At 48.3% G+C, this 26,206-nt stretch overlaps 2 protein-coding genes across 2 annotated transcripts; one reads left to right on the top strand and one right to left on the bottom strand.

The window, feature by feature from the left end:
* Nucleotides 1–4,512: 4,512 nt before the first annotated feature.
* On the top strand, nt 4,513–8,793 carry LOC139402734 (carbohydrate sulfotransferase 10-like). The gene is made up of 6 exons (XM_071146643.1): nt 4,513–4,619; nt 5,129–5,271; nt 5,452–5,561; nt 5,641–5,875; nt 6,172–6,277; nt 6,586–8,793. Exons 2-6 carry the CDS (start codon nt 5,160–5,162, stop codon nt 7,142–7,144), a joined length of 1,122 nt encoding a protein of 373 aa, XP_071002744.1. The 5' UTR covers nt 4,513–4,619; nt 5,129–5,159; the 3' UTR covers nt 7,145–8,793.
* A 1,831-nt stretch (nt 8,794–10,624) lies between these two features.
* Nucleotides 10,625–26,014, bottom strand: LOC139402728 (zinc finger CCCH-type containing 13). Its single transcript, XM_071146631.1, has 21 exons — nt 25,874–26,014; nt 25,032–25,184; nt 24,766–24,875; nt 24,451–24,565; nt 24,197–24,308; nt 23,880–24,013; nt 23,730–23,768; nt 23,231–23,595; nt 22,869–23,045; nt 22,264–22,592; nt 21,018–21,530; nt 20,078–20,389; nt 19,166–19,700; nt 18,850–18,962; nt 16,959–18,344; nt 16,324–16,839; nt 15,557–15,694; nt 15,247–15,393; nt 13,501–13,701; nt 11,579–11,742; nt 10,625–11,375 (listed from the first exon to the last, which is right to left on the bottom strand). Exons 2-21 carry the CDS (start codon nt 25,173–25,175, stop codon nt 11,145–11,147), a joined length of 5,781 nt encoding a protein of 1,926 aa, XP_071002732.1. The 5' UTR covers nt 25,176–25,184; nt 25,874–26,014; the 3' UTR covers nt 10,625–11,144.
* Nucleotides 26,015–26,206: the final 192 nt, after the last annotated feature.

The raw sequence follows: 26,206 nt of genomic DNA, 5'->3' as shown, positions 1-26,206 counted from the left end.
ACACTACAACACCACAACACTACAACACTACAACACCACAACACTACAACACTACAACACCACAACACTACAACACCACAACACTACAACACCACAACACCACAACACCATAACACCACAACACCACAACACCACAACACCACAACACTACAACACCACAACACTACAACATCACCACAACACAACAACACCACAACACTACAACACTACAACACCACTACAACACTACAACACCACAACATCACAACACCACAACACTACAACACCACAACACTACAACACCACCACAACACAACAACACCACAACACTACAACACCACAACACCACTACAACACTACAACACTACAACACCACAACACTACTACAACACCACAACACTACAACACCACCACAACACCACTACAACACTACAACACCACAACACCACCACAACACTACAACACCATAACACTACAACACCACAACACTACAACAACACAACAACACCATAACATCACAACACCACAACACTACAACACCACAACACCACTACAACACTACAATACCACAACACTACAACAACACCAACACCACAACACTACAACACCACTACAACACTACAACACCACAACACCACAACACTACAACACCACTACAACACCACAACACAACAACACTACAACATTACAACACCACAACACTACAACACCACAACAGGTCCCCAACTTGTGGCCCACTGGTTTTATTTGCCCCCACAGTTTTCTGAGCAGAATAATATTTTTGTCGGGTGGAAAGTCCGCTCTAAGTGATTTTAATTTCACATCTGTTCCCAAGTATTCCCACATAATAGGGAGATACATGATCGTATAGAAATGTAAGCAAGGTTTGAAATGATTGTTTTAGTCAAACATCTGTTTGGGCTTCTTGCAGTCAATCTGCACTCTACAAATCATTAGTAATTATGTTCCCACTCCCTAAAAAATGGTCCTGAGGCTGAATCTAGGTGATGATCCCTGCACTACCAAGTAAATGAACTGTTATGAATACAGGCCTACTTGAAGCGTGTCTGTGACTTGCATGTCTGAATGAGGTTGGATGCCTAAATGTAACTATTCATGACATTATAAACGCACAGACACCTCACACTTCTCCCTTCCTTTTCTATTGACTCAAGCTACTGCCTTTTTCAACTTCCTCAAACGCCTTATCCTCTGTGGAAGACCATTGTCCAAGAACTGCCAGAACCAATACATATATATATTTATTAGGTTCTTTGAGATTGTCATTGTGATGATAAGCACTATATATAATAAATATTATTAGATGTGATTGAATCCCTATCCATCTGTGTTAGCCAATATAGTCTCTTGAGGGTTTACCCATCATTTCCCAAAATGCTTGAATCCTGATCCCAGTGCCTATAGCCCGCTGGAGAGTGCCTTTTGAGTGCAAATTTCAGACACTCATCTCGTCTCTGCCACAACAGTTATATGCTCTATTCTGATGTAACATGGGGAGATTTTTTATAATGATGTGACGAGTGTCTGAAATTTACACTCAATTTCTCCAGCTGGCTGCCACAGGGGGTGTTGTGGTCTGCCCTCCAGGACACCTACAGCACCCAATGTCACAGGAAGGGCATAAAGATCATCAAGGACATCAACCACCTGAGCCACTGTCTGTTCATCCTGCTATCATCCAGAAGGCGAGGTCAGTACAGGTGCATCAAAGCTGGGACGGAGAGACTGAAAAACAGCTTCTATCTCAAGGCCATCAGACTGTTAAATAGCCATCACTAGATGACCTCCACCCAGCACTCTACCCTGATCTTAGTCACTGTCTCTAGCCGGCTACCACCCAGTACTCTACCCTGATCTTAGTCACTGTATCTAGCCGGCTACCACCCAGTACTCTACCCTGATCTTAGTCACTGTCTCTAGCTGGCTACCACCCAGTTACTCTACCCTGATCTTAGTCACTGTCTCTAGCCGGCTACCACCCAGTACTCTACCCTGATCTTAGTCACTGTCTCTAGCCGGCTACCACCCAGTACTCTACCCTGATCTTAGTCACTGTCTCTAGCTGGCTACCACCCAGTTACTCTACCCTGATCTTAGTCACTGTCTCTAGCCGGCTACCACCCAGTACTCTACCCTGATCTTAGTCACTGTCTCTAGCCGGCTACCACCCAGTACTCTACCCTGATCTTAGTCACTGTCTCTAGCTGGCTACCACCCAGTTACTCTATCCTGATCTTAGTCACTGTCTCTAGCTGGCTACCACCCAGTTACTCTATCCTGATCTTAGTCACTGTCTCTAGCTGGCTACCACCCAGTTACTCTATCCTGATCTTAGTCACTGTCTCTAGCCGGCTACCACCCAGTACTCTACCCTGATCTTAGTCACTGTCTCTAGCCGGCTACCACCCAGTTACTCTACCCTGATCTTAGTCACTGTCTCTAGCTGGCTACCACCCAGTTACTCTATCCTGATCTTAGTCACTGTCTCTAGCTGGCTACCACCCAGTTACTCTACCCTGATCTTAGTCACTGTCTCTAGCTGGCTACCACCCAGTTACTCTATCCTGATCTTAGTCACTGTCTCTAGCCGGCTACCACCCAGTTACTCTATCCTGATCTTAGTCACTGTCTCTAGCTGGCTACCACCCAGTTACTCTATCCTGATCTTAGTCACTGTCTCTAGCCGGCTACCACCCAGTTACTCTACCCTGATCTTAGTCACTGTCTCTAGCTGGCTACCACCCAGTTACTCAACCCTGATCTTAGTCACTGTCTCTAGCTGGCTACCACCCAGTTACTCTATCCTGATCTTAGTCACTGTCTCTAGCTGGCTACCACCCAGTTACTCTATCCTGATCTTAGTCACTGTCTCTAGCTGGCTACCACCCAGTTACTCTATCCTGATCTTAGTCACTGTCTCTAGCTGGCTACCACCCAGTTACTCTATCCTGATCTTAGTCACTGTCTCTAGCTGGCTACCACCCAGTTACTCTATCCTGATCTTAGTCACTGTCTCTAGCTGGCTACCACCCAGTTACTCTATCCTGATCTTAGTCACTGTCTCTAGCTGGCTACCACCCAGTTACTCTATCCTGATCTTAGTCACTGTCTCTAGCCGGCTACCACCCAGTTACTCAATCCTGATCTTAGTCACTGTCTCTAGCTGGCTACCACCCAGTTACTCTACCCTGATCTTAGTCACTGTCTCTAGCTGGCTACCACCCAGTTACTCTACCCTGATCTTAGTCACTGTCTCTAGCTGGCTACCACCCAGTTACTCTATCCTGATCTTAGTCACTGTCTCTAGCCGGCTACCACCCAGTTACTCTATCCTGATCTTAGTCACTGTCTCTAGCTGGCTACCACCCAGTTACTCTACCCTGATCTTAGTCACTGTCTCTAGCTGGCTCCCACCCAGTTACTCTATCCTGATCTTAGTCACTGTCTCTAGCTGGCTACCACCCAATTACTCTATCCTGATCTTAGTCACTGTCTCTAGCTGGCTACCACCCAGTTACTCTATCCTGATCTTAGTCACTGTCTCTAGCTGGCTACCACCCAGTTACTCTACCCTGATCTTAGTCACTGTCTCTAGCTGGCTACCACCTAGTTACTCTATCCTGATCTTAGTCACTGTCTCTAGCTGGCTACCACCCAGTTACTCAATCCTGCATGGAATCATAGGTCACTTTCATTTTGTTTACATACTGTTTTACTCATTTTATATGTATATACTTATTGTATTATAGTCAATGCCACTGACATTGCTTGTCCTAATATTTATATATTTCTTAATTCCATTCAATGACTTTTAGATGTGTGGGTATTGTTGTGAATTGTTAGATACTACTACACTGTTGGAGCTAAGAACACAAGCATTTCACTACACCCGCAATAACATCTGCTAAATATGTGTATGTGACCAATACAATTTCATTTGATTTAACCTCCCTGGCACATCCAACTGGCTGTAAGGAATGATGAGCTGGGGGGGGGTTCACCTTAGCTGAGTGTTGTGTTTTTCTAAACACCCAAGCCCAGCTGTTCCTCAAGAAGACCAAGAGCAACAGCAGCAATGTCATTTATGCAAACAATGCCAATAATACCCATGATGCCATGTAACCGAGGAATTGTATGTATTTAATAAAAAAATAAGTATTTCACGCGGTAAGCCTTATCCTGATATGTGTGTATGTTGTGCAACACTGGTACTTATTCCCACTGGCATCTGGATGTACAACAGGGTTGTCCAAACACACATGACCAGCAGCATGGTGTGACTGGGGCGAATAGTCAATGTTGCATTGTGTGCCATATGAAGCCATGTATGATGGTAGCCCATAGCCTAAGCTCATTTTATATTTGCAGTGAGCATATGCACAACTTTTTGTGTCGAGTTTTTTATTTAATTTTTTAAATACAGGAGCATATGATATCACTGGCCAGTTGCATAGCTAGTTCTCGGGTAGTCTTGTCCAGTCTTATGTTGTGCGGTGTAAACATTTGAACGCTAGAGGGCGAAATTGGTCTGTGTTGTGCATCAACAACATGGATAACGGGACAGGTACGCGAACATCACAAGAAACGTTACTATTGCATTAGTTGCAATTAGACAGCAGGTAAGACATCACATTTGGGTTGTACAATGGGAAACTAGCTATCAGATACTTTTCTGATCAAGTCAAACGTACTCAGGAGCAGGCCTAGCTTTCTACACTATTCGGAATGGTCAGAATTATGGCTAGCTAGCAAACAGCAACAAGCTAACAGTAGCTAACGTTAACTGAAGTTAGCCAGCTAGCTGAGCTAAATTGATCTCGCCCTGTCTTTCAGTAGGGACAGTTGTTTTGACCACGCCTATAGTTAGTTGGTGATTGGCATAAATGGTCATGTAGTTTTACAGCCTGCTGAAATGGTAGCCTATGGATGCTAAGCTAGCTAGGTAGCCTGCTAAGTAACTAGTCTCTCCTCACTGTCCCTGTGCCACTCCTCTGCCGGTGGAGTCCAAAGATTATGACAACTAGCTAACGTTAGTTAGTCCAAATATTATAGTAAGGTTTCCCCCTTTCATCTGTGCAGAGTCTGACGAGAAAGACTACCTGCTATTGCTAAACAGCTGTTTCTGCAGGTACCGTCGCTACTTCGATGGCCCACGGGTGATGCAAATAACGATGCGGCACCACTGGCTGCTCGTCGGGGCTTGCGGCTGGGTGTTGCTCATCCTCGTGTTTGCCAACAAGTTTATCAATTTTAACGCCAGAACCACGGATGGTAAGTTATCAGACTGAAACCTGATTGTTTTTTCTCATCAATGCTAGCTATCTATACCTTTCAGTAATTGTTCAGCTAGAGTTGTAGCTATAGTTACATAACAGCTATGCTGTTATATTTAAATGTCTAGTCTATCCCCTGTGGAATTGTCTTGTGATCTCTTTCTGTTTTGTGTTTCAGACTATGGGGAGAAGACTGAGATGCAGAGTTGGACTCAACCAGGAGTTAAGACCATCAAATCACTGCCAGCTCAGAAATCAGACAGAAGAGCTCCCAAGTCATCGAACCTGGTAGGTGTTTTGTTTGTGTGTGTTCGCCCTTGAAACAGAATCATCAGTTACTTGAAGTGTGTGTGTGTGTGTGTGTCAGTCCTCAGTAGGCCCCTCCATGGCCAACCCAACAGACTGGAACGCTGTGGAGACGAGGCGTCGGGAGCTGCTGTCAGCCGTGTGTAAGAACGACTCCCTCAAGAACCTCACTCACACCTCAATCAACAAGTTTGTCTTGGACCGCATCTTTGTGTGCGACAAGCACAAGATCCTCTTCTGCCAGACCCCCAAAGTGGGCAACACTCAATGGAAGAAGGTCCTCATCGTTCTCAATGGTGAGTGAGGGAGGACGGTAGGGAGAGAGTCAGTGAGGGAGGACGGTAGGGAGAGAGTCAGTGAGGGAGGACGGTAGGGAGAGAGTCAGTGAGGGAGGACGGTAGGGAGAGAGTCAGTGAGGGAGGGAGTGAGAGAGAGGAAGGAAGACTGTGACGGTGTGTCAGTGAGTGATGATGATGAGTAAAAGTTGACTCAAAACGTAAGCTTATCTGTCTGTAAATTGTAGTGATGTAGAAGCCTCGATCCCAGTGAAGGACGGAAAAAGAGTGTTCTTCTCTGTCCTTTTGCCCCTCAGGAGAGTTCTCCACTGTGGAGGAGATCCCAGAGAACCTGGTTCATGACCATGAGAAGAACGGACTGCCCCGCCTCTCCTCTCTGACGGAGAAAGAAATCACTAAAAGGTTTAAGGCCCTGCTTCAATACTTCAGAAATGCATCCTACCTTCCTTCCTTCCTTGACGTAATCACAGATCTGAATGAGTTAGATTGGATAAAGTAATAAGATGGTAATGTAGGCTACCATCGCTTACACCTACCCAATCACTTGCTATCTTAAGATTAATGCACTAATTGTATGTCGGTCTGGATAAGAATGTCTGCTACATGTTATAGAGCTGTGCTCACGTTAAGTTTTGCTGAACACCTTTACTGGCTTGTTTGGCCCTGTATTCCATTGTGGTGCTCTGATTCTTTTTGTTTTCTCTCGCCAGGTTAGCCACATACTTCAAGTTCTTCATCGTCAGAGACCCGTTCGAGCGCCTCATCTCCGCCTTCAAGGACAAGTTTGTGAAGAACCCGCGCTTCGAGCCCTGGTACAAGCACGACATCGCTCCCGCCATCATCCGCAAGTACCGTAAGAGTCACCGTGACAACGACGACAACCAGGCGACTACGGGCCTGCGCTTCGAGGACTTCATCCGTTACCTGGGCGACGAGCCCGGGCGGCGCCGCATGGACCGTCAGTTTGGGGAGCATGTTATCCACTGGGTGACTTACGCGGAACTCTGCGCCCCATGTGACATCACGTACAGCGTCGTGGGGCACCACGAAACTCTAGAACGCGATGCCCCCTACATCCTGAAAGCTGCCGGGATCGAGCGTCTGGTATCGTACCCCACCATCCCCCCAGGGATCACCCGTTACAACCGGACCAAGGTGGAGCGCTACTTCTCAGGCATCAGCAAGCGGGACGTCAGGCGGCTTTACGGCCGGTACCAAGGTGACTTCAGCCTCTTCGGCTACCCGAGCCCGGACTTCCTGCTAAACTGAATGACGACGACACTAAAGAAAGACTGTTTTGCAACAATAATATGTCTCTCTAATCTAACATGCATCTTAATCAGTGTGTGGTTTACTGCAGAGGTAGGGAGGGTGTAGCTAGCTAGCCGCCTAGCCTGGCTGCTCTAACTAGGAGCCATAGTAGAGACTAGTGATCCCCACCATCCGGGTTCAAGCCAGGGAGGGATGGAGACTACAGGTTGGTCTGATATAACGTGCTGATCTGCTGTAGGATGACCGTCACTCCTCTACCTGGCTGACAGTAATTCCTGTCTCGACCTAGCAACACTTCCTGCCTCTGCCTAGCAACTGTCACCATGGGCGATGACTGTACTACATGCCTCTACTTCCTGGTAGCCGTCACCATGGTGGCCATGAATGGCATGAGGACCGAGTTGATGGAGAGTTACTCACTATGGTCATGGTTAATGGCTATATTCGCCATACGACCAATGAATTAAGTGCCACATTTCAATGTTATTTAACAAAGCTTTTTGTATTATAATAACTTTATTTAAACCAGAGATTACTGTTACATACTGTGCTAAATTGTACCACCCTCTGCACTACTTCCACACAAAGCAGGTCTGCATTATGGACGAACACTGAAGTGGGTCTGGGAGACAGTAGCCTGGTTAAACCAGACTGAATGCTGAGCACACCATTGAAACGTAGCAGAATCAGTTTGAATGCGAGGTTATAGAGATGGTAGTGAAACACTAACCAGTTAACAATATCAGAGTCCCAGCTCTCTTCCCTCCAGTCTAACCGCTCATACAGAGTAGAGCAACTCCATCTAGCTTCAAGACTCGGCACCTATATAAATGGTGTGATTCTGTGACCTCAGGGTTGACAAGCGCTGAGTGGGAGGAGTCAGTGTCTGCAATGCCTGTGTTCAGGTGACAGGGGGAAGGTTCACTGGCGTAACTCCTGCTGATTGGCTGAAGCTACTACAGTGGATAATACTATGCCTGTATTATGTCATGGGGTGTACAGTCCCTGGGTCTTACCTCATGTTCCCGTCCAGTACAGTAGACAGACAGATATATAGATGTCCTTCAGGGTTAATCCAGTTAAATTCAGCCCAGACACATAATATGGGATCATGGCAATATGGATTGGAGGCATACAGCCAACCCTCTTCTATTCCAATACTTATGTCAAAGAAGGTGGATGAAGGAAGATGTCTTACTCAGGCTGTTTACGTTCTACTTATTAAGGGGTGGCTCTCCCGTAGACACCATTGCCATAGCAGCTGTGTCTGGTCTACTTAGTTCCTTGACTGTATATAAACCATAAAGTGAGGGAGTGGGATGCCTCGCTTCCTCTTCTGTCTCAGTTTGCCACCTGTAAGGGCAGTACATTAGACTACATTGGCACTGTACCTGGGAGAAGGAAAAAATGGTTTCACTTTCTCATCCTCAGAACTGTTATTTCACAATTGAATTCCATGAATTGTCTTATTCTTCATCCTAAACACGACGCCGTCCAATGGCGTCCATGAAGAGAAGTGAGTGACAGTTTCCTGTTGACCTTTTTTAATCAACCAATGTTTGGTATGGTCAGTCACATGGTATTGACAGAACTAGGTGGACAGGCGATGGTTACTGAATAATAAAGGTTTCATGTCAAATATAAAACTGGTCTTTTTCACTCTTCTCTGTACCACAACACATGTATGAGGCTTTCAGTTATTTTCTCTTTACATGTGAGGTCAGTTAAACCCTGCAGTAGACCTGATATTCTCATTCTAGCAGTAGACCTACCACCACAATTCATTCAATTACACCTAGGGTTGGGCCATATGGGCAAAATATTATCGCAAGGTATTTTCTTAATTTTATGATTTGTAATAATAAAAGTTCTAAATGTGCTTAATGAGTAGTGCGTGATCCTAGGGTGGAAACACATAGATACTGAGTGATTTCAATGAGTCTTTCTGCATTCTGTTTTATACCGTTCACTTCAACCCCCCCAAAAGTCCTAATTTTCATCAATTTCTGCATTTGAGATCATTTCTACACTGCCACGTAGGGCTGCACGATATGGGCAAGCAATCTGGGCCTTACTTTTAACCAAATGTTGCAATTTGACTTGCATTTAGAGCACAATACTTAACTAACTGTTGGAATCATGGAAATAGAATGTCTATTCTAGTTATATAATAGTGGGCACTTTTAATACAATGTTTGACATGACAACGAATGAAAATGCCAGGGAGGAGTTATTGTGACAAGGTAGGAACTAAAGTGTTGATGATAGGTGTTTCCTAGGGGGCCCATTAATCTTTGGCTACATTGTGTTCTCTCTTAGCTACATGAAATAGCTAACATGTTCTTGCTTTGCGTTTACCTCTAATTTATAAAATGCTGTTGCACAAACATGCTGATTTAGGTCTACACCATCACTGGTATTATCAGGCTGATAAGCTAATTACGCTTGCTCCTACTAGGACATTTATTAGCTAGCGATTAGCATTAGCGGCTAACAAGATTTAGGAACAACTTGTTAAGAAGACAAACTAGCTGTTTGCAGATGTTAAAAAAAAAACAAGCTAATAGTGTAATTATAGAATGCTAGTAGATTTATATTAAGACACAAAGTGACAACTGCATTGTTGTCATCAACATTGTTGCATGTGCTGCATAGACCATGCAGACTAAACGCAAGTGTCTCGTGGTCGAGGAAAAACAAATGTGCTCCTTGAGTGAAAGGACCTGGAGCCAGGGCTAGGTCTGTGTGGAAAGCCGCATGGGGAGAGAAGACTCAAGTAGTGAACTATAAAAATGGACGTTACACACTACGTATCTCATTTAACAAACCAAACATTCAAATACCGGTATAGAAGGTAAAATAAAAACCCAAACCGGTCCATGCATCAATATCGGTATATCGCAAAAAACGGTATACCGCCCAGCCCTAATTACACCCACCACCAGAATCCATTCAATTAGACCTACCACCACAATTCATGTAATCTTTCAACCTGCAAACAGAATACATTAAGACAATTCAACACTGCTGCAGAGAGTCATCATAGTTTAAGAGTCAAACCATCTCCTGATGGGATTATGTCGGTAAGAGTCTAGACTGGAGTGTTGTTATGGCACAGCAGTCTGAGGGTGTTGGCTGAGTTTAACCCAGAGGTCCTAGCAAAGTAGGCCATTGCCAAAGTTTTGAGTGACCTCATGTCGGGGTGGAGTAGCCTTGGCAGTACAGTAAACATTCATACAAGTCACTCAGAGATTTGAGTGCGTTTGGCCAGGATGCATCCCAAATTACACCCTGTACAGCGCACTATTTTTGACCCGAGCCCTATGGGCCAGGTCAGAAGAAGTGCACTACATAGGGAATAGGGTGCCATCGGGGATGTAAGTCAATGTCTCTTGAACAATACACAAATGACATCAAGCAGCACATGGCACTGAGACTGAACTCCATACAAAGCAAGGATAAGAGCCATTACAAATGAACAACTAACCACTTTAATGCAGTCTTAAAAACCAATGCACAACAAAAGAAACAAAAAACATAAAGCAACGCCATTACGAAAGGGAGACTTATCACCCTCCGACAACAAATATCCAATCGCACAAAAACAACTGTGTTATTCGGGAAAATGCATGTCTTTCCTGTAGCATTGTCATTTCTAGTTCAAGGTACAGTACATTGTACAAGGCCTCTATCAATCCCTCCATAGGCTAGTATCTCCAATAGTCTCTATGGTAGAAGCAGTACAGTACTTGTGGATCAGATCAGTCTTCCATAATGACAGCACTGCTGACTGACAAGAGTTTCAGCGTTTTGTTAGATTTTTCCTTGTGATTAAAAAAGCTATAGCAGGGGGGCGGGTTTTAGCGTTAGGGGGCGGGGTTTAGAGTTAGGGGGCAAGGACTCAGAGCAGGCTTAGTAGTCAGAGCTGATTCAATTTCTGATCACAGGTCAGTTTCATCATGCAGCGTTTGTTTTTACCCATAAGCCCCGCACGCTCTCAGGAGATACACATCTCGGGGGGCTGTGGTGTACTGGGCTTGGCTACCGGTGAAGTTACCGGTACTAGCCCCGGTGGCCCCTTGTCGGCCTTCTCTGGGCCTGCTGGGGGCCCCAACGGGGGCTGGTTGCTTCTGGCGGCGGCTACAGTCTTCTTGAAGAGACGCATGCTGAGTTGGAAGAGCTCACTGTCCACCACAGGAACACTGGGGTACATCTGCTTGGCCAGGCCCTGGAGAGAGAAAGAGTTAGCTTACTATACAGCGATAGGCAGTGTGTGTCAAAATATTGCTCCATCTATTATAATATACTATCTACATATTCCCAGTCCATTCCTCCATATATACTACAGTAGAGGGCCATCTTAGTCAATTGGTATATGGTCTAGAATAGTCTATGGTTCTGGGTACAAGTACATTTACATGGAGCACTCACCTTTTCGTTCTTGAGGAGCTGCCGTCTGATGGCCATGTCCCTGCGGGCGCAGAGGGCCTTACAGCAGGGGCCCAGGTTCCTCAGCAGACCTGCCCTCTCTATCTTCCTGTTCAGAGCTGCCTTGTTCAGAGCACCCAGGTCGTGCTCAAACAGCTTGTCAGCATCTGGAGGAATGGACGGAGAGCTGGGTTAGACTCACTGCATGTTTCCAGTGATGAATGGAAGCAACTTACAAAAGATGCTTCTATTGCCGCTGCTTAGTGCTTTATGATATGCTAGCACCACACTGACTGCTTGGGGGGCTTTATGATATGCTAGCACCACACTGACTGCTTAGTGCTTTATGATATGCTAGCACCACACTGACTGCTTGGGGGGGCTTTATGATATGCTAGCACCACACTGACTGCTTGGGGGGGCTTTATGATATGCTAGCACCACACTGACTGCTTAGTGTTTTATGATATGTTAGCACCACACTGACTGCTTGGGGGGCTTTATGATATGCTAGCACCACACTGACTGCTTAGTGCTTTATGATATGCTAGCACCACACTGACTGCTTGGGGGGGCTTTATGATATGCTAGCACCACACTGACTGCTTGGGGGGCTTTATGATATGCTAGCACCACACTGACTGCTTAGTGTTTTATGATATGCTAGCACCACACTGACTGCTTAGTGTTTTATGATATGCTAGCACCACACTGACTGCTTGGGGGGGCTTTATGATATGCTAGCACCACACTGACTGCTTGGGGGGCTTTATGATATGCTAGCACCACACTGACTGCTTGGGGGGCTTTATGATATGCTAGCACCACACTGACTGCTTGGGGGGCTTTATGATATGCTAGCACTACACTGACTGCTTGGGGGGCTTTATGATATGCTAGCACCACACTGACTGCTTGGGGGGCTTTATGATATGCTAGCACCACACTGACTGCTTGGGGGGCTTTATGATATGCTAGCACCACACTGACTGCTTAGAGGGCTTTATGATATGCTAGCACCACACTGACTGCTTGGGGGGGCTTTATGATATGCTAGCACCACACTGACTGCTTGGGGGGCTTTATGATATGCTAGCACCACACTGACTGCTTGGGGGGCTTTATGATATGCTAGCACCACACTGACTGCTTGGAGGGCTTTATGATATGCTAGCACCACACTGACTGCTTGGGGGGCTTTATCATATGCTAGCACCACACTGACTGAGCCACGCTCTAAGTATGCATACTTCCATTAACAGTCTGTGTCTTGTAAAGTAGACAGAGCTGGTAGGGATAATGTCTGTCACATTATACATGGTTCTAAAATCCAGTAGGAGAAAGACGGAGTAGAGTATGTAATAGTACTAATATAATCCAGTAGGAGTACAGTATGTAATAGTACTAATATAATCCAGTAGGAGTACAGTATGTAATAGTACTAATATAATCCAGTAGGAGAAAGACGGAGTAGAGTATGTAATAGTACTAATATAATCCAGTAGGAGTACAGTATGTAATAGTACTAATATAATCCAGTAGGAGAAAGACAGAGTACAGTATGTAATAGTACTAATATAATCCAGTAGGAGTACAGTATGTAATAGTACTAATATAATCCAGTTGGAGTACAGTATGTAATAGTACTAATATAATCCAGTAGGAGAAAGATGGAGTACAGTATGTAATAGTACTAATATAATCCAGTAGGAGAAAGATGGAGTACAGTATGTAATAGTACTAATATAATCCAGTAGTACAGTATGTAATAGTACTAATATAATCCAGTAGGAGAAAGACGGAGTACAGTATGTAATAGTACTAATATAATCCAGTAGGAGTACAGTATGTAATAGTACTAATATAATCCAGTAGGAGAAAGATGGAGTACAGTATGTAATAGTACTAATATCTCCTCCAATCACCTTTAGGGTCGTCCAGCTCCTTTTTGCAGACCTCCCTGACTCTCTCCAGGAGCTCGGGCCCAGCCAGCCGCTTGGAGACGCCCGCCCTGAGGAGCACTGCCCCTGGGGTGAACCGGAGCAGAGCTGCCCCTGCCGCCCGGGGCTCCTGCTTCTGCTTGGGCATCAGGCTGGACCAGTCCACATCAATCACATCCAGGGGACCTGTAGGAACACAGCACATATGAAGGACTTAGACCACAATAACCAAACAATTTAGTTCACAATAATAAAAAAACACAACAGTTTGTCTTTTATCAGTGTCCAACTGCAGACTAGACAGGGTTGCCAGGTGTGTGATATTGGGCTAGTTTTGAGCTGGTTTGGAGGAGCCATTAGACCAGAATTTCTCATGACCTGGCAACCCCGCTGGCAAACAATAAGGACTGTGTAGTCCTGTTCTCAGCCAGAAGGACTGTGTAGCCCTGTTCTCAGCCAGAAGGACTGTGTAGCCCTGTTCTCAGCCAGAAGGACTGTGTAGTCCTGTTCTCAGCCAGAAGGACTGTGTAGCCCTGTTCTCAGCCAGAAGGACTGTGTAGTCCTGTTCTCAGCCAGAAAGACTGTGTAGCCCTGTTCTCAGCCAGAAGGACTGTGTAGTCCTGTTCTCAGCCAGAAAGACTGTGTAGTCCTGTTCTCAGCCAGAATGACTGTGTAGCCCTGTTCTCAGTCAGAAGGACTGTGTAGTCCTGTTCTCAGCCAGAAGGACTGTGTAGCCGTTCTCAGCCAGAAGGACTGTGTAGTCCTGTTCTCAGCAAGAAGGACTGTGTAGCCCTGTTCTCAGCCAGAAGGACTGTGTAGTCCTGTTCTCAGCCAGAAGGACTGTGTAGTCCTGTTCTCAGTCAGAAGGACTGTGTAGTCCTGTTCTCAGTCAGAAGGACTGTGTAGTCCTGTTCTCCGTCAGAAGGACTGTGTAGTCCTGTTCTCAGCCAGAAGGACTGTGTAGCCCTGTTCTCAGCCAGAAGGACTGTGTAGTCCTGTTCTCAGCCAGAAAGACTGTGTAGTCCTGTTCTCAGGACTGTGTAGCCCTGTTCTCAGCCAGAAGGACTGTGTAGTCCTGTTCTCAGTCAGAAGGACTGTGTAACCCTGTTCTCAGCCAGAAGGACTGTGTAACCCTGTTCTCAGCCAGAAGGACTGTGTAGCCCTGTTCTCAGCCAGAAGGACTGTGTAGCCCTGTTCTCAGCCAGAAGGACTGTGTAGCCCTGTTCTCAGCCAGAAGGACTGTGTAGCCCTGTTCTCAGCCAGAAGGACTGTGTAGCCCTGTTCTCAGCCAGAAGGACTGTGTAGTCCTGTTCTCAGTCAGAAGGACTGTGTAGCCCTGTTCTCAGCCAGAAGGACTGTGTAGCCCTGTTCTCAGCCAGAAGGACTGTGTAGCCCTGTTCTCAGCCAGAAGGACTGTGTAGCCCTGTTCTCAGCCAGAAGGACTGTGTAGCCCTGTTCTCAGCCAGAAGGACTGTGTAGCCCTGTTCTCAGCCAGAAGGACTGTGTAGTCCTGTTCTCAGCCAGAAGGACTGTGTAGTCCTGTTCTCAGTCAGAAGGACTGTGTAGTCCTGTTCTCAGCCAGAAGGACTGTGTAGTCCTGTTCTCAGTCAGAAGGACTGTGTAGTCCTGTTCTCAGTCAGAAGGACTGTGTAGTCCTGTTCTCAGCCAGAAGGACTGTGTAGTCCTGTTCTCAGTCAGAAGGACTGTGTAGTCCTGTTCTCAGTATTGTACCTGGCGCCTTCTCTTCTTCCTGCCCATCCTCTCTCTTCTGGGCGCTGTCCGCCAAGATCTCATCCAACTCGTCATCACTGATTGGCTCATACTCCTCCCCGCCAGACACCACCGACACAGCGTCATCCGCCTTCGCGTCATCTTCGTCTGAGGACAAACAAATAAACTCAGTCAATAACCTGCTACCATATCAACACAAACATAGACAAACAGATCTGGGACAAGGCTGTTGTTGCCAGCTCCCATGGTCACTGTCACACCAACTGTTCTGGGATCAGGCTAGTAGTTTGTGATTGTAGATGATCCTTACCGTCAATGCTGTCCTGTTTCTCTGCTTCCTGTATCTGTCCTCCCACAGGGTGATGGCTGTTGCCTGCTTTGTCCTGGTCCATGCCGCCGTGTCCCAAGGCTTCATGGGGGAGCAGGAGAGAGAACTCAGCCCTGTCCGGCCCCCTGATATCTGGTCTCATGTGATCTGGCCTTATGTCCGGTCTGATATCTGGCCCCCCTCTCATATCCCCTCGAATGTCTCCCCTAATATCAGGTCTCATATCACCTCGAATGTCTCCCCTAATATCAGGTCTCATGTCCCCTCGAATGTCTCCCCTAATATCATGTCCCCTCGAATGTCTCCCCTCATATCCCCTCGAATGTCTCCCCTAATATCAGGTCTCATGTCTCCCCTCATATCAGGTCTCATGTCCCCTCGAATGTCTCCCCTCATATCGGGTCTCATATCCCCTCGAATATCTCCCCTAATATCGGGTCTCATGTCTCCCCTCATATCAGGTCTCATATCCCCTCGAATGTCTCCCCTAATATCAGGTCTCATGTCTCCCCTCATATCAGGTCTCATGTCCCCTCGAATGTCTCCCCTCATATCAGGTCTCATATCTCCTCGAATGTCTCCTCTCATGTCTCCTCTCATATCTCCTCTCATATCCCCTCGAATGTCTCCCCTCATATCAGGTCTCATATCTCCTCGCATGTCCCCTCTTAAATCGGGTCTGTCTCCCCTCATATCTGGTCTGTCTCCCCTCATATCTGGTCTGTCTCCCCTCATATCTGGTCTGTCTCCCCTCATGTCCATCCTGTTCTTGGGGTCCCCATGTGGCGGCAGGTCCATCAGCAGCATCCTCTCCCGCTCCCGGTCGTTGCCATGGTCACCACCGCGGCCAATGCCCCTGTTGCCACCACGCTCCCTTTCCCGCTCTCGTTCGTGCTGCTGCAGGAGACCCTCGGGCAGAAGCCGCTCTCTCTCACCCCGCATGTCACGGAGATCACGCTCTCTCATTTGCTCTCTGTTGCCTCCACGCATGAGGAGGGGTTCACGGCCCCTCCCACCCCACTCCCGTGGCCCCTCGGGCTCCCAGTCTCTCTGCTGCCCCTGCTGCTGGAGAGGAGGTAGTGGCCCCGGAGGCCCCTGTTGCTGTCGGAGGTCCTTGCGCTCACGCTCCCTCTCAAACTGTTCCCGCTCCCTCTCTCTCTCCCTCTCACGCTCTCTGCCGTCGTAGGACCCGGCCCGCGACTGCACCTGCCGCTCTGACTCAGGAGAGCTACGTCTGGAGCTGTGGCTGCGAGAGTCCTGCCGGTCTGGGAAGGAAAACCAACAGAAATGTAATATAAGAGATAATAATATCAATCAAATCAAACTAGTAAAGGAGCTCACTGTTTTCTCAACAAAACCTGTTAATAGTATGTGTCTGGCGTACCTGAGGAGGTGCTGCGACTGGGCTCTCCTCTCCTCAGCTGGTCGATGCGTGACTTCCGCTCCTCTCCCCTCACCACTGGAGGCTCTGTGAGCACTGGTCCCCTCTCTCTCTCACCACGCTCCCTCTCTCTTTCCCTGTCTCGCTCCCTTTCTCGCTCCCTTTCTCGTTCCCTTTCTCGTTCCCGGTCTCGGGAGTTGGCCCCCTGGAGCTGGTGTCCTCTCCTGGGTCGGCCTGGTCCTTGGCCCTGCTGAGGGTCCTCTCTGTGGGCTGACTCGTTGGAGGGAGAACGGAGACGTCTGGATGAGGCCCTGCTCTGGTTGCTTCCCATACTGCTGCTCCTCTTCTGCTCCGGAGGAGGCTTCCTCAGCAGGGGCTGGGACATGAGGGGCTGGGGAGGCAGGGTCTGGAGTAACATGGGAGGGTCCTGGGACAGCAGAGGGGCGATGGGCAGGGGAACAGGCCTCTCCAACCTCTCCTTGCCCCCCCTCGGACCTCCTCTCCTGGGAAGAGCTTCGGTCGGAGTCCTCTCAGTGGGGACTGTGGGGGGTGCCTTAACGGGCGCCGATCCACCACCGCGCTCCAGCACATCCTCGTCAGACCAGTCGCTGAAGTTGGCGTCCATTTTGACGGGCTGTGGCAAGGGCTCTGCAACTGAATGTGGCATGGCCCTCTGGGATAGCAGAGCCTCCTTTGGCGCGGGCGGGGGCGTCCGGGGACCCCTCTTGTTCCTCTTGCCCGGGGGAAGATGGGAGGAGCCTGGTTCCTCCTCCGACGCGTCCGACTCAGCGCCACGGGATCGTTTCCTCTTCTTGTCCAGCGCCTTCTTCTTAGGCGCTTTGCGGGGGGAGAGGAGAGGGGGCGGGGGGGCGTCCGAGAGGGCCATGGATGAGGGGGGCTCTGGGTTGGTGAACCTCTCTGGAGCTCCTGAAACACCTCCTGCCACAGCCTCCTCCTTCCTCCCCTTCTTCAGGCCTTTCTTCTGGGACTTAGTCTTCTTCTTGCCCTCCTCATGACCTGACGGGACTGGAGTATCTCTGTCCTCAGTGACCAGGGCCACGGGAGGCGGGGGAGGGGTGGGCTCCCGACCGTCCCTCTCTTTACCCCTCCTAGAGTCCGAGCCGGAGGCCGAGACAGGTGTACTGCTATCTGAGGGGTGCTCCCCCCGTCTCTCTCCTCCTCTGCCTGCTCCTCCTCTGTCTCCGCGGGCGTCGGCCTCCTCGTTCCGACGGCTCCTCCCCTCCCTCTTGTCCCCGCCTCCACGGCGCTCCTCGTCCTTCCAGCGGCTGGGCTTGGCGTCCTCCGCTACAGAGGTGCTGGGGGGGGAACGCAGGAGGGGGTCCTGGGGCGGGAGTACCACCTGACTCAACAGCCGGTGTTTCTCAACACCTGAACACACACCAAGAAGCCGAGGGATTCTGTTAGCACCAAGGTTTATCAACATCATGGAAATGTCAACAAAGGTCAAAGAAACAAAACACCTTGTTATCTTAAAGGGTGCCTTGGCTCGGTCTCAAAGATCTCTGATCGCCTTCTAATAACAACCAAACACCAGCTGTTACTTCTATGTCAGCACGTTGAGTTCCAGTCTGTCTGTATGAAATGTGCTCAAACATTAAAAGGTATTATCACCATTACTGAGTGTGCCCTGGGCTCACGTGGAGGGATATTGAAGTGATCAGGCCAAGGCACCCTTTGGGGAGGTGTTAATCCATACGGGACTAGTTTCCTCCAGACAGAACCAGTGCTGTTTGTTTTTCCCATTAAAGAGTGTCCCTACTGTCAAGCACTGGAGGAGGAGGACACACTGGTACTGTGACGGGGAGGATGGTGATTGGGCCAGAGCCAGAGGTGGGGCGGACCTTGGGCTGACCTCCACCAATCAAACGCTCACTTTTCTCCTCAGGGCTGTTGTATTCCTCGCCGTCTCCTGGGGTGGCGTCCCTTGCTCGCTTGGGAGAGGGGCGAGTCGGGCTGGGTGTGGTCTCTACCCTGTGCCTCTTCCGGCTGCAGATGACACACACAGAGAAGAGGGGTTAGAGGTCAGCTGGGTTGTGTTAAGTTGGAAAGAAACAGACGGAAACTAACCACAACTAAGGTAAAACAATGGAGTGATTCTAGTTAAGTGTCATGGGTTAGTGGTTACCAGGGTTGGGTCTGGAATTGAAATGGAATTGGCCCCAACCCTGGTGGTTACTACTGATACTTGCCTGGTCTTGCGGTCTTCATGCGAGTCTCGGACAGAGCGGTCGTCCCTTGGTTCATCCCTAGTCCGTTCCCGTCGCTCATCCCTTCCTTTCTCACGCTCCTCCCATTCCCGCTGCCTCTCCCTCTCTCTTTGCTCTCGCTCCCTCTCCCGCTCTCGTTCCCTCTCCCGCTCTCTCTCCTTCCTCTCCCTATCTCGCTCCTCCCTCTCCCGCTCCCTCTCTTCCCTCTCCCGTTCCCTCTCTCGCTCCTTTTCCCTCTCTTTCTCCTTTTCCCTCTCCCTTTCCTTTTCCCTCTCTCGCTCCCGTTCTCGCTCCCTCTCCCGAACCCTCTCCCGCTCTGCCTCCCTCTCCTTCTCCTTCTCTCTTTCTCTCTCCTTCTCTCTTTCCCGTTCCCTCTCTCGCTCCCTCTCTCGGGCCCTGTCCTCTCGCCTGTCCCCTCCTTTTTCCTCTCCTCTGCGTTCATCCCTCCCTCTGGTCTCCTCCCTGTCCGGCTCTTCTCCTCTGGCTGGGTGCCGACCAGGAGAGGAAGCTCTTTGCTCTGTTAGAAACAGAGGAAACAGACAGTCAGTCACAACATCCAACACCAAGGGTTCATTCTGAATGAATGTTTCAGAAAGCATTAGAGGAGAGGGCCTGAGGGACCTGGATCTTCTTCTCCCGTACGAGGAAGAGACAGGATGCTTTACGAAGGCTTTGTGTTACATATAACTGTGTTTCTTGTTGTCCTTGCCTCTTGTAGCATCAGCTGTGTACTTTGTCAGTTGCCCTGTCTAGCTGTGTCCTTTCTGTCTATGTCTCGTTTCTGTTTTAAATCACTCACTACAGAACATTGAGATTGTTTTTCAATGATAAGCGTATTACAAATGGTATTTTATTTAACGTGTATTATAGATGAAATGTATTTTTTCTCCTCACCTCTCTCCCTGTTCTCTCTGCGGTCACCACGGTCGGTGTGACCACCTCTTCGGTCGTAGGATGAGTCTCTCCCAGTCGCCTGCTCCCCTCCTCTCCTGTCTCCGTCATAACGGTCACGCTCCGCTCCTCCTCTGTCGACACCTCCTCTTTCAGCGCCTCCTCCTCTCTCTGCGCCTCCTCTCTCCGCCCCACGGTCGGTGCTCCTCTCCGCACTCTTCTCACGGAAGCCTCCGCCGCTACGTGACTCCCAGCCGTCATGACCACCGCTCTCCTGCTGGGAGCCTCGGGCGTTCCGGGTGGAGCCTGAGGAAACTGAGGCAGGAAGGACAGAGTTAAGAGTATGCTGAAACAGACACAGAGGGGATTGGATTATCTGGCCTGGGATGCCCCGGTGGGAGGAGTTCGCACCAGGTGAACAGTGACTGTATTCGTTTTGGAAGCGGGCGGCCTCCCAGGCACGAGCCAGGTGCCCCCCTCTGGGCTGACGGCGAAACAGGTACAAAACAAAAGTGACGTAGGTTATGAACGTGGAGTAATGAGTAGGAATCAGAGGCTTTTCTCACGTGCAAAAGTGACGTAGGTTATGAACGTGGAGTAATGAGTAGGAATCAGAGGCTTTTCTCACGTGCAAAAGTGATTGCTTTTGATATAAACGCTTTATCTGCCTTCCCAATGAAAAGTCATTTGATCAAAAAGAGATGTTTCTGGGTGATGCTCCATGCTGCTTTGTTGACAACATGGCCGAGCAGCACAGATTACTGTTCCATTTGAGAAGGGAGCTCCTCCCTCAGCCATAGACTGGTGCACCGCAGTTCATCTTGATCAAATTCCCTCACTTCCACAAACACAACAGCAACAAACACATTAACAACTGTTACTCCAACTGGCCATTAGTAGATTTTGCTGGTCATAAAATGTGTGATGTCATGCGTGACCTCACCTTTGTCAGATGCGTCAGCCTCGCGGCCCCTACCCCTGCCAGGTCTCTCAGCTCTACTCTCTGTCCTCGTCTCCCCCTTCCCTTCAGTCCTCCCTCCTTCCTCTCGCCCGTGGCCCCTCCCATAGCCCCTCCCCTCCTCCGGGACAGCCTCCTCCTTCCTGTCCGTCTTCTCCCTCTCTCCTCTCTCCCGCTCCCTCTCTTTCTCCTTTTCTCGCTCCCTCTCCCGTTCTCGCTCCCTGTACTCCAGAGGGTCTCGTCCGGAGCGTGTTGACGTGGTCTCTGTGGTTCTGGGTTCCCGGGTCGAGTCCTTGGTGTCCCGGTCTCTATCCCTGGTGGGGTCCCTGGAGGTACTGGTGGAGTCTCCTCGTCGGTCGCTGCGCCCGTCACCCCGGCGCTCCCGCCCCTCTTTTGTCTCCCGGTCCTCACGGGCGGCATCACGAGAAGAGCTCGTCTCTGCCGCCTCGTAGTCCCGGTCGTCACGGCTACCGTCTTTCTCTCGCTTCCCGCGGCTCTCTGCATGGACGAGACAAAAACACAGGTCTGTGTCATTACAGCGTCCAGTCAAACGACACAATGTAGAGACTGTTTTCATGTAAACAAACAGCAACATATAGAAAACCAGTAGTTTATTTAAAGGTGGTGACCACATATAGAAAACCAGTAGTTTATTTAAAGGGAGGTGACCACATATAGAAAACCAGTAGTTTATTTAAAGGGAGGTGACCACATATAGAAAACCAGTAGTTTATTTAAAGGGAGGTGACCACATATAGAAAACCAGTAGTTTATTTAAAGGTGGTGACCACATATAGAAAACCAGTAGTTTATTTAAAGGGAGGTGACCACATATAGAAAACCAGTAGTTTATTTAAAGGGAGGTGACCACATATAGAAAACAAGTAGTTTATTTAAAGGGAGGTGACCACATATAGAAAATCAGTAGTTTATTTAAAGGGAGGTGACCACATATAGAAAACCAGTAGTTTATTTAAAGGGAGGTGACCACATATAGAAAACCAGTAGTTTATTTAAAGGGAGGTGACCACATATAGAAAACCAGTAGTTTATTTAAAGGTGGTGACCACATATAGAAAACCAGTAGTTTATTTAAAGGGAGGTGACCACATATAGAAAACCAGTAGTTTATTTAAAGGTGGTGACCACATATAGAAAACCAGTAGTTTATTTAAAGGTGGTGACCACATATAGAAAATGGTCTGTGTTTTATGTTAATGAGTTGCTGTACCGTCTCGACGCTCGTGTCGGTGCTCCTGGGCAGGTGGGCTCCTTCCCCTCTCGCTGCGTCCTCTCTCACGCCCCCGAGAGTGGTTTCGTCCTCCGGGGCTAGTCCTCCTCTGAGGAGAGGAGGTGTCCCGGGAGGCTGCAGGGGAGCGGGAGGAACACCTCTGGCCAGGAGGTGAGGAGGCGGCTGGGGGCTCGCGGTTGTAGGTGGGGGATGCCGAGCGGCGCCGGCGGGGGGAAGGAGAGTGTCTCTGGGCTGAGGAGCCAGAGTGGGAGGAGGGGGAGTGGTGGCGGGTCGGGGTGGGGGTGCGCTTGTGGCGGGGCGGGGGAGACCTGGAAGACCAGGAGAGGACGAGGGGTTATGGTTATTCAGGGAAAGTGACCGTCTTGCTAGTCTGTCTACCATCTACACCAACTCATGAGAATCCTGCTAATAACATGACTGAAAATGCTAGTGTTAGGATAGATGGCATCTTTAGACCATCGTCTCAGGTTCAGGTACTGCTGCATATTTCTCCATTTCTGCAAGCCGATGTTTATGCTGTCATCTTACTGCTTCCGGCATGACAATGATGTTGTTATCTTCTTAGTGTCTAACAGGCTACTGACCTGTGAGGTGGGGAGGCAGGCGCAAGGGTCTTCTGGGAGGCTACTTTTGGGGAGGTGGACTTGTTCTTCCTGGCTGACGGGGACGCCTCTCGGTCTCTGGAAGGAGAGGACACGCTGCCGGAACGTTCCTCAGACATCACTGACCGCTTGGCCTTGTGGGAGCTGTCTGACCGGTCTCTGCAAGCGCCAAGAGAAACTAAAAGTGAGTCCCTTTCATAGTATATTCAACAACAGTGCTAACAGACTTGTTTAAACGCCTGTTGTTTTCAGTGGGTCTTGTTATATGCCTATTCAACGAGGCTGCTAGATCCCTCTACAGCTTGGAGTGGAGCTGGACAAAGCATGGCAGTGAACCTCTTTACCTGCGTTTCTCCTTCTTCTCCTTGTGTTTCTCCACATCTCTCCCTCTCTCCTTTCCCTCCTTGGGCGGCTTCTCCTCACACTTCTCCTTGTTCTTGTGCTTCCCCTTGTGCTTCTTCCCCCCGGCTGCCACGACAGGGTTCACCAGCGGAAGCACCGGAGGAGGGGGGCTGGGGGTGCGGGGACCTTTCTTCTTCCCGTGGCCCCCCTTGGAAGATCTGGCCGTGGCGGATGCAGAGGACGACACAGAGGTCTTCTTCTCCTTCTTCCTAGAACCGGAAGCTTTAGGTCCTTTAGTGTGTTTGGGGGATCCACTGGACTTCCTGGAGGAGGGGGAACCTCTAGAGCTGGAACGCTCCGGGGATGTCTGGAATTACAACGTGGAATAAAGGCAGAATTGGTTAGCATGGACACTGAAAGGAGAGAAGTCTAAACCAGATATGAGTGTTGATATGGATGGCTCCTGAAAGACAATAAGGTTAGGTAGGTATCTCTTCTTACCTTGGATATGATAGTGGTCCTAGTTTTGGTGGTCGGCTCCTAGTGAGAGATTGTAAGAGTATAAGGTTATAAAACAGATCAACCTCAGTCTTAAACCACGCAGGGCTCTATGAACTATAGTAGATATAGCTACAGTCGTTACATGCATACCGGTACCTCTTTCTTGATAACAATCTCCTCTCTTTTCTCCATATTCTCCTGCTCCAACTTCATGAGCTCCCGCTGGATCTTCTGTCTCTTCATCTCTAGGGATAATTCGTAGTCGTAGTCGCCGTTATCCGAGTCTAAAAGACAAATACAACAGCACATTACTTAAGGTTAGAATATGCAAATATACAAACAACTTTTCCAAATAGAGTGAAAAACGGTTCGACATTCATTAGTTCTCCTTTCATATGTTAATAAGGGCACGTGCTTTCTTTCTTTTCGTTGTGCCTATTGAACACGGCGCTACTTTCAAACCTCACCTTCGCGGTTGGCTTCCCACTCTGTGGTCTCTTCTTCGCTGGCAGGGCTTCTCTCTTTAGTGATTTTTATATCTTCCTTCTCCCTGTGGCGGCCTCGGGACGAGTCTCGCTGCTGCAGAACACAGACAGGTTTACATGGAAGACTCCCATACATGTTGGTCTAATATCTAACTAGTAAAATGGTGATTCACTATGTCCTAAAGAACAAAAGAAAATCGGACATGAAAGCGAGGTGTGTGTGGAGAGTAACTCACTCTGGCTGTGGGGGACGTAGGCTCCTCTGGGTCTCTCTTTGTAGCATCTGATTCAACATCCTGCCTCTTATTCTTCATCCTCTCTCGCAGATCGCCAGTTGGTCTCTCCGCTGACCTGTTTACACACAAACATATGGTAATCTCCGGCATTGGTTCAGCATAAGACAACTGCTTATCAAAGCTTATCAAATGCAATAAGAAACAGCCATGGGAGAATGTTTGGACCGTCTGACTGTGTTGCCCACTTGGATAAAATATCTATTTTTCAGTTGCCTGCATACACGGGTCACAGGCAATTCTCCAAGGCCATCTAACCTGCTAAAAGATCCACTAAATCCTTTGCCTCGTGGCTGAGTTCCATGTGTGTAGCGACAAGTATTGCCGTAACTGCAATTCCCAGTCTTCAACCAATTTCTACAATTAGTCTGAAAGGAAGAAAGCAAGAAAGTGTCATTTCATGAAGCAGAAATAGGGTTTTGCTCTGATGAATCCAAAATTAAAAGATGTTCTTTCTCTACCTTCTCTGGACATGCATGTGTTGTATCTGTCAGTGGGTTAGATGCAGGTGTAGAGGTACACACCTCGACAGCATTACTACCAGTGCTGGGGCCAAGTCTTTCAAACACGCTGGGCCGGCGAGACGGGGTGGTGGTGGTCTGGCTACTGCTGCTGTCAGATATGGTTTTAGAATTCTCCACTGTTACCCTCCGCCTTATCTTGGACATTCTGCAGGGCTGCAATGGTAGAATAATATATTATAAACCTGCATTGGTACATACAGAAATCTGAATATGCACTTTACTGTAAACAACAAAACATTTCAACGTTGGTTTGTCAAACAACAAAAATCAGTAGGCTGGTTGACATTTCCATTTGAAACTAATGTAGCAAATTGATGCAAAGAAACATTGGGTATTTTGTGAATCTTTTTACACACTGGACACACACTGATCTGGGGTGTAATTATTCTTCCAAACAGTTGCAAAACGTTCCATTTTGCAACTAAAAATAGTTTTTAAATGTACAAATTCAGTTAGCTCCCTCCCCGTTTCGTTTGCTTCCGTTTAAGAAGTTTTGCAACAGAATCGGCTTTAATGAATACACCCCAACATCAACGTTAACGCTACCAATCAAGCCCCAATGATGAGTTAACATTAGCATATTGATACTGACTAGTTACTAACACGTTAGTTAACAACAACAAAAAAGAAGACACCCATATTTTTTTGCCAGAGATCGTATCTGAAAATGCAGTTTGGTAGCTAGCTAGTTAACTAGCGAATGAAACGGGAACTATGGATATTTATGATAACGTATTAGCATAAGCTAGCTATGCTCTCTGGGCCCGAGGCCTGTATAAACCATCCCCATATTCTAAGATCCTGGAAAGCTATTGCACATTGCATTAAAAGAGTTGCCTCACCCAAAATATTAATTCGGTGTCGCATCTATTTTCGTAGGCAATGGGATTCGCTACCTCTTGAAATCACAAGTTGTATTCTTGCATTTCAATGGCAGGGGCTCCCCTATCCGCCTTCATGTTGGCAAAGGGTGCGTGTGTAATGATTGGGTGTGTTTTCGACCGTAGAGATCTAAAAGTGGAGCCGCAATATAATCTGCACGCGCGGGGAACTATGGGATACTGGGTGTCTTCTTTTTTCTTTACACGACTTTGAGCCTGCAAGTTTGGACAGAATGGACCTATTATCATATCCATGATTCTCCACAATTTGTGAGAGATTTTTTTATTTGCTGT

The sequence above is a fragment of the Oncorhynchus clarkii genome, unplaced genomic scaffold (genome assembly GCF_045791955.1).
Source record: "Oncorhynchus clarkii lewisi isolate Uvic-CL-2024 unplaced genomic scaffold, UVic_Ocla_1.0 unplaced_contig_3571_pilon_pilon, whole genome shotgun sequence".
Lineage (NCBI taxonomy): Eukaryota > Metazoa > Chordata > Actinopteri > Salmoniformes > Salmonidae > Oncorhynchus > Oncorhynchus clarkii.
This window is presented reverse-complemented; position numbering and strand designations above follow the sequence as displayed.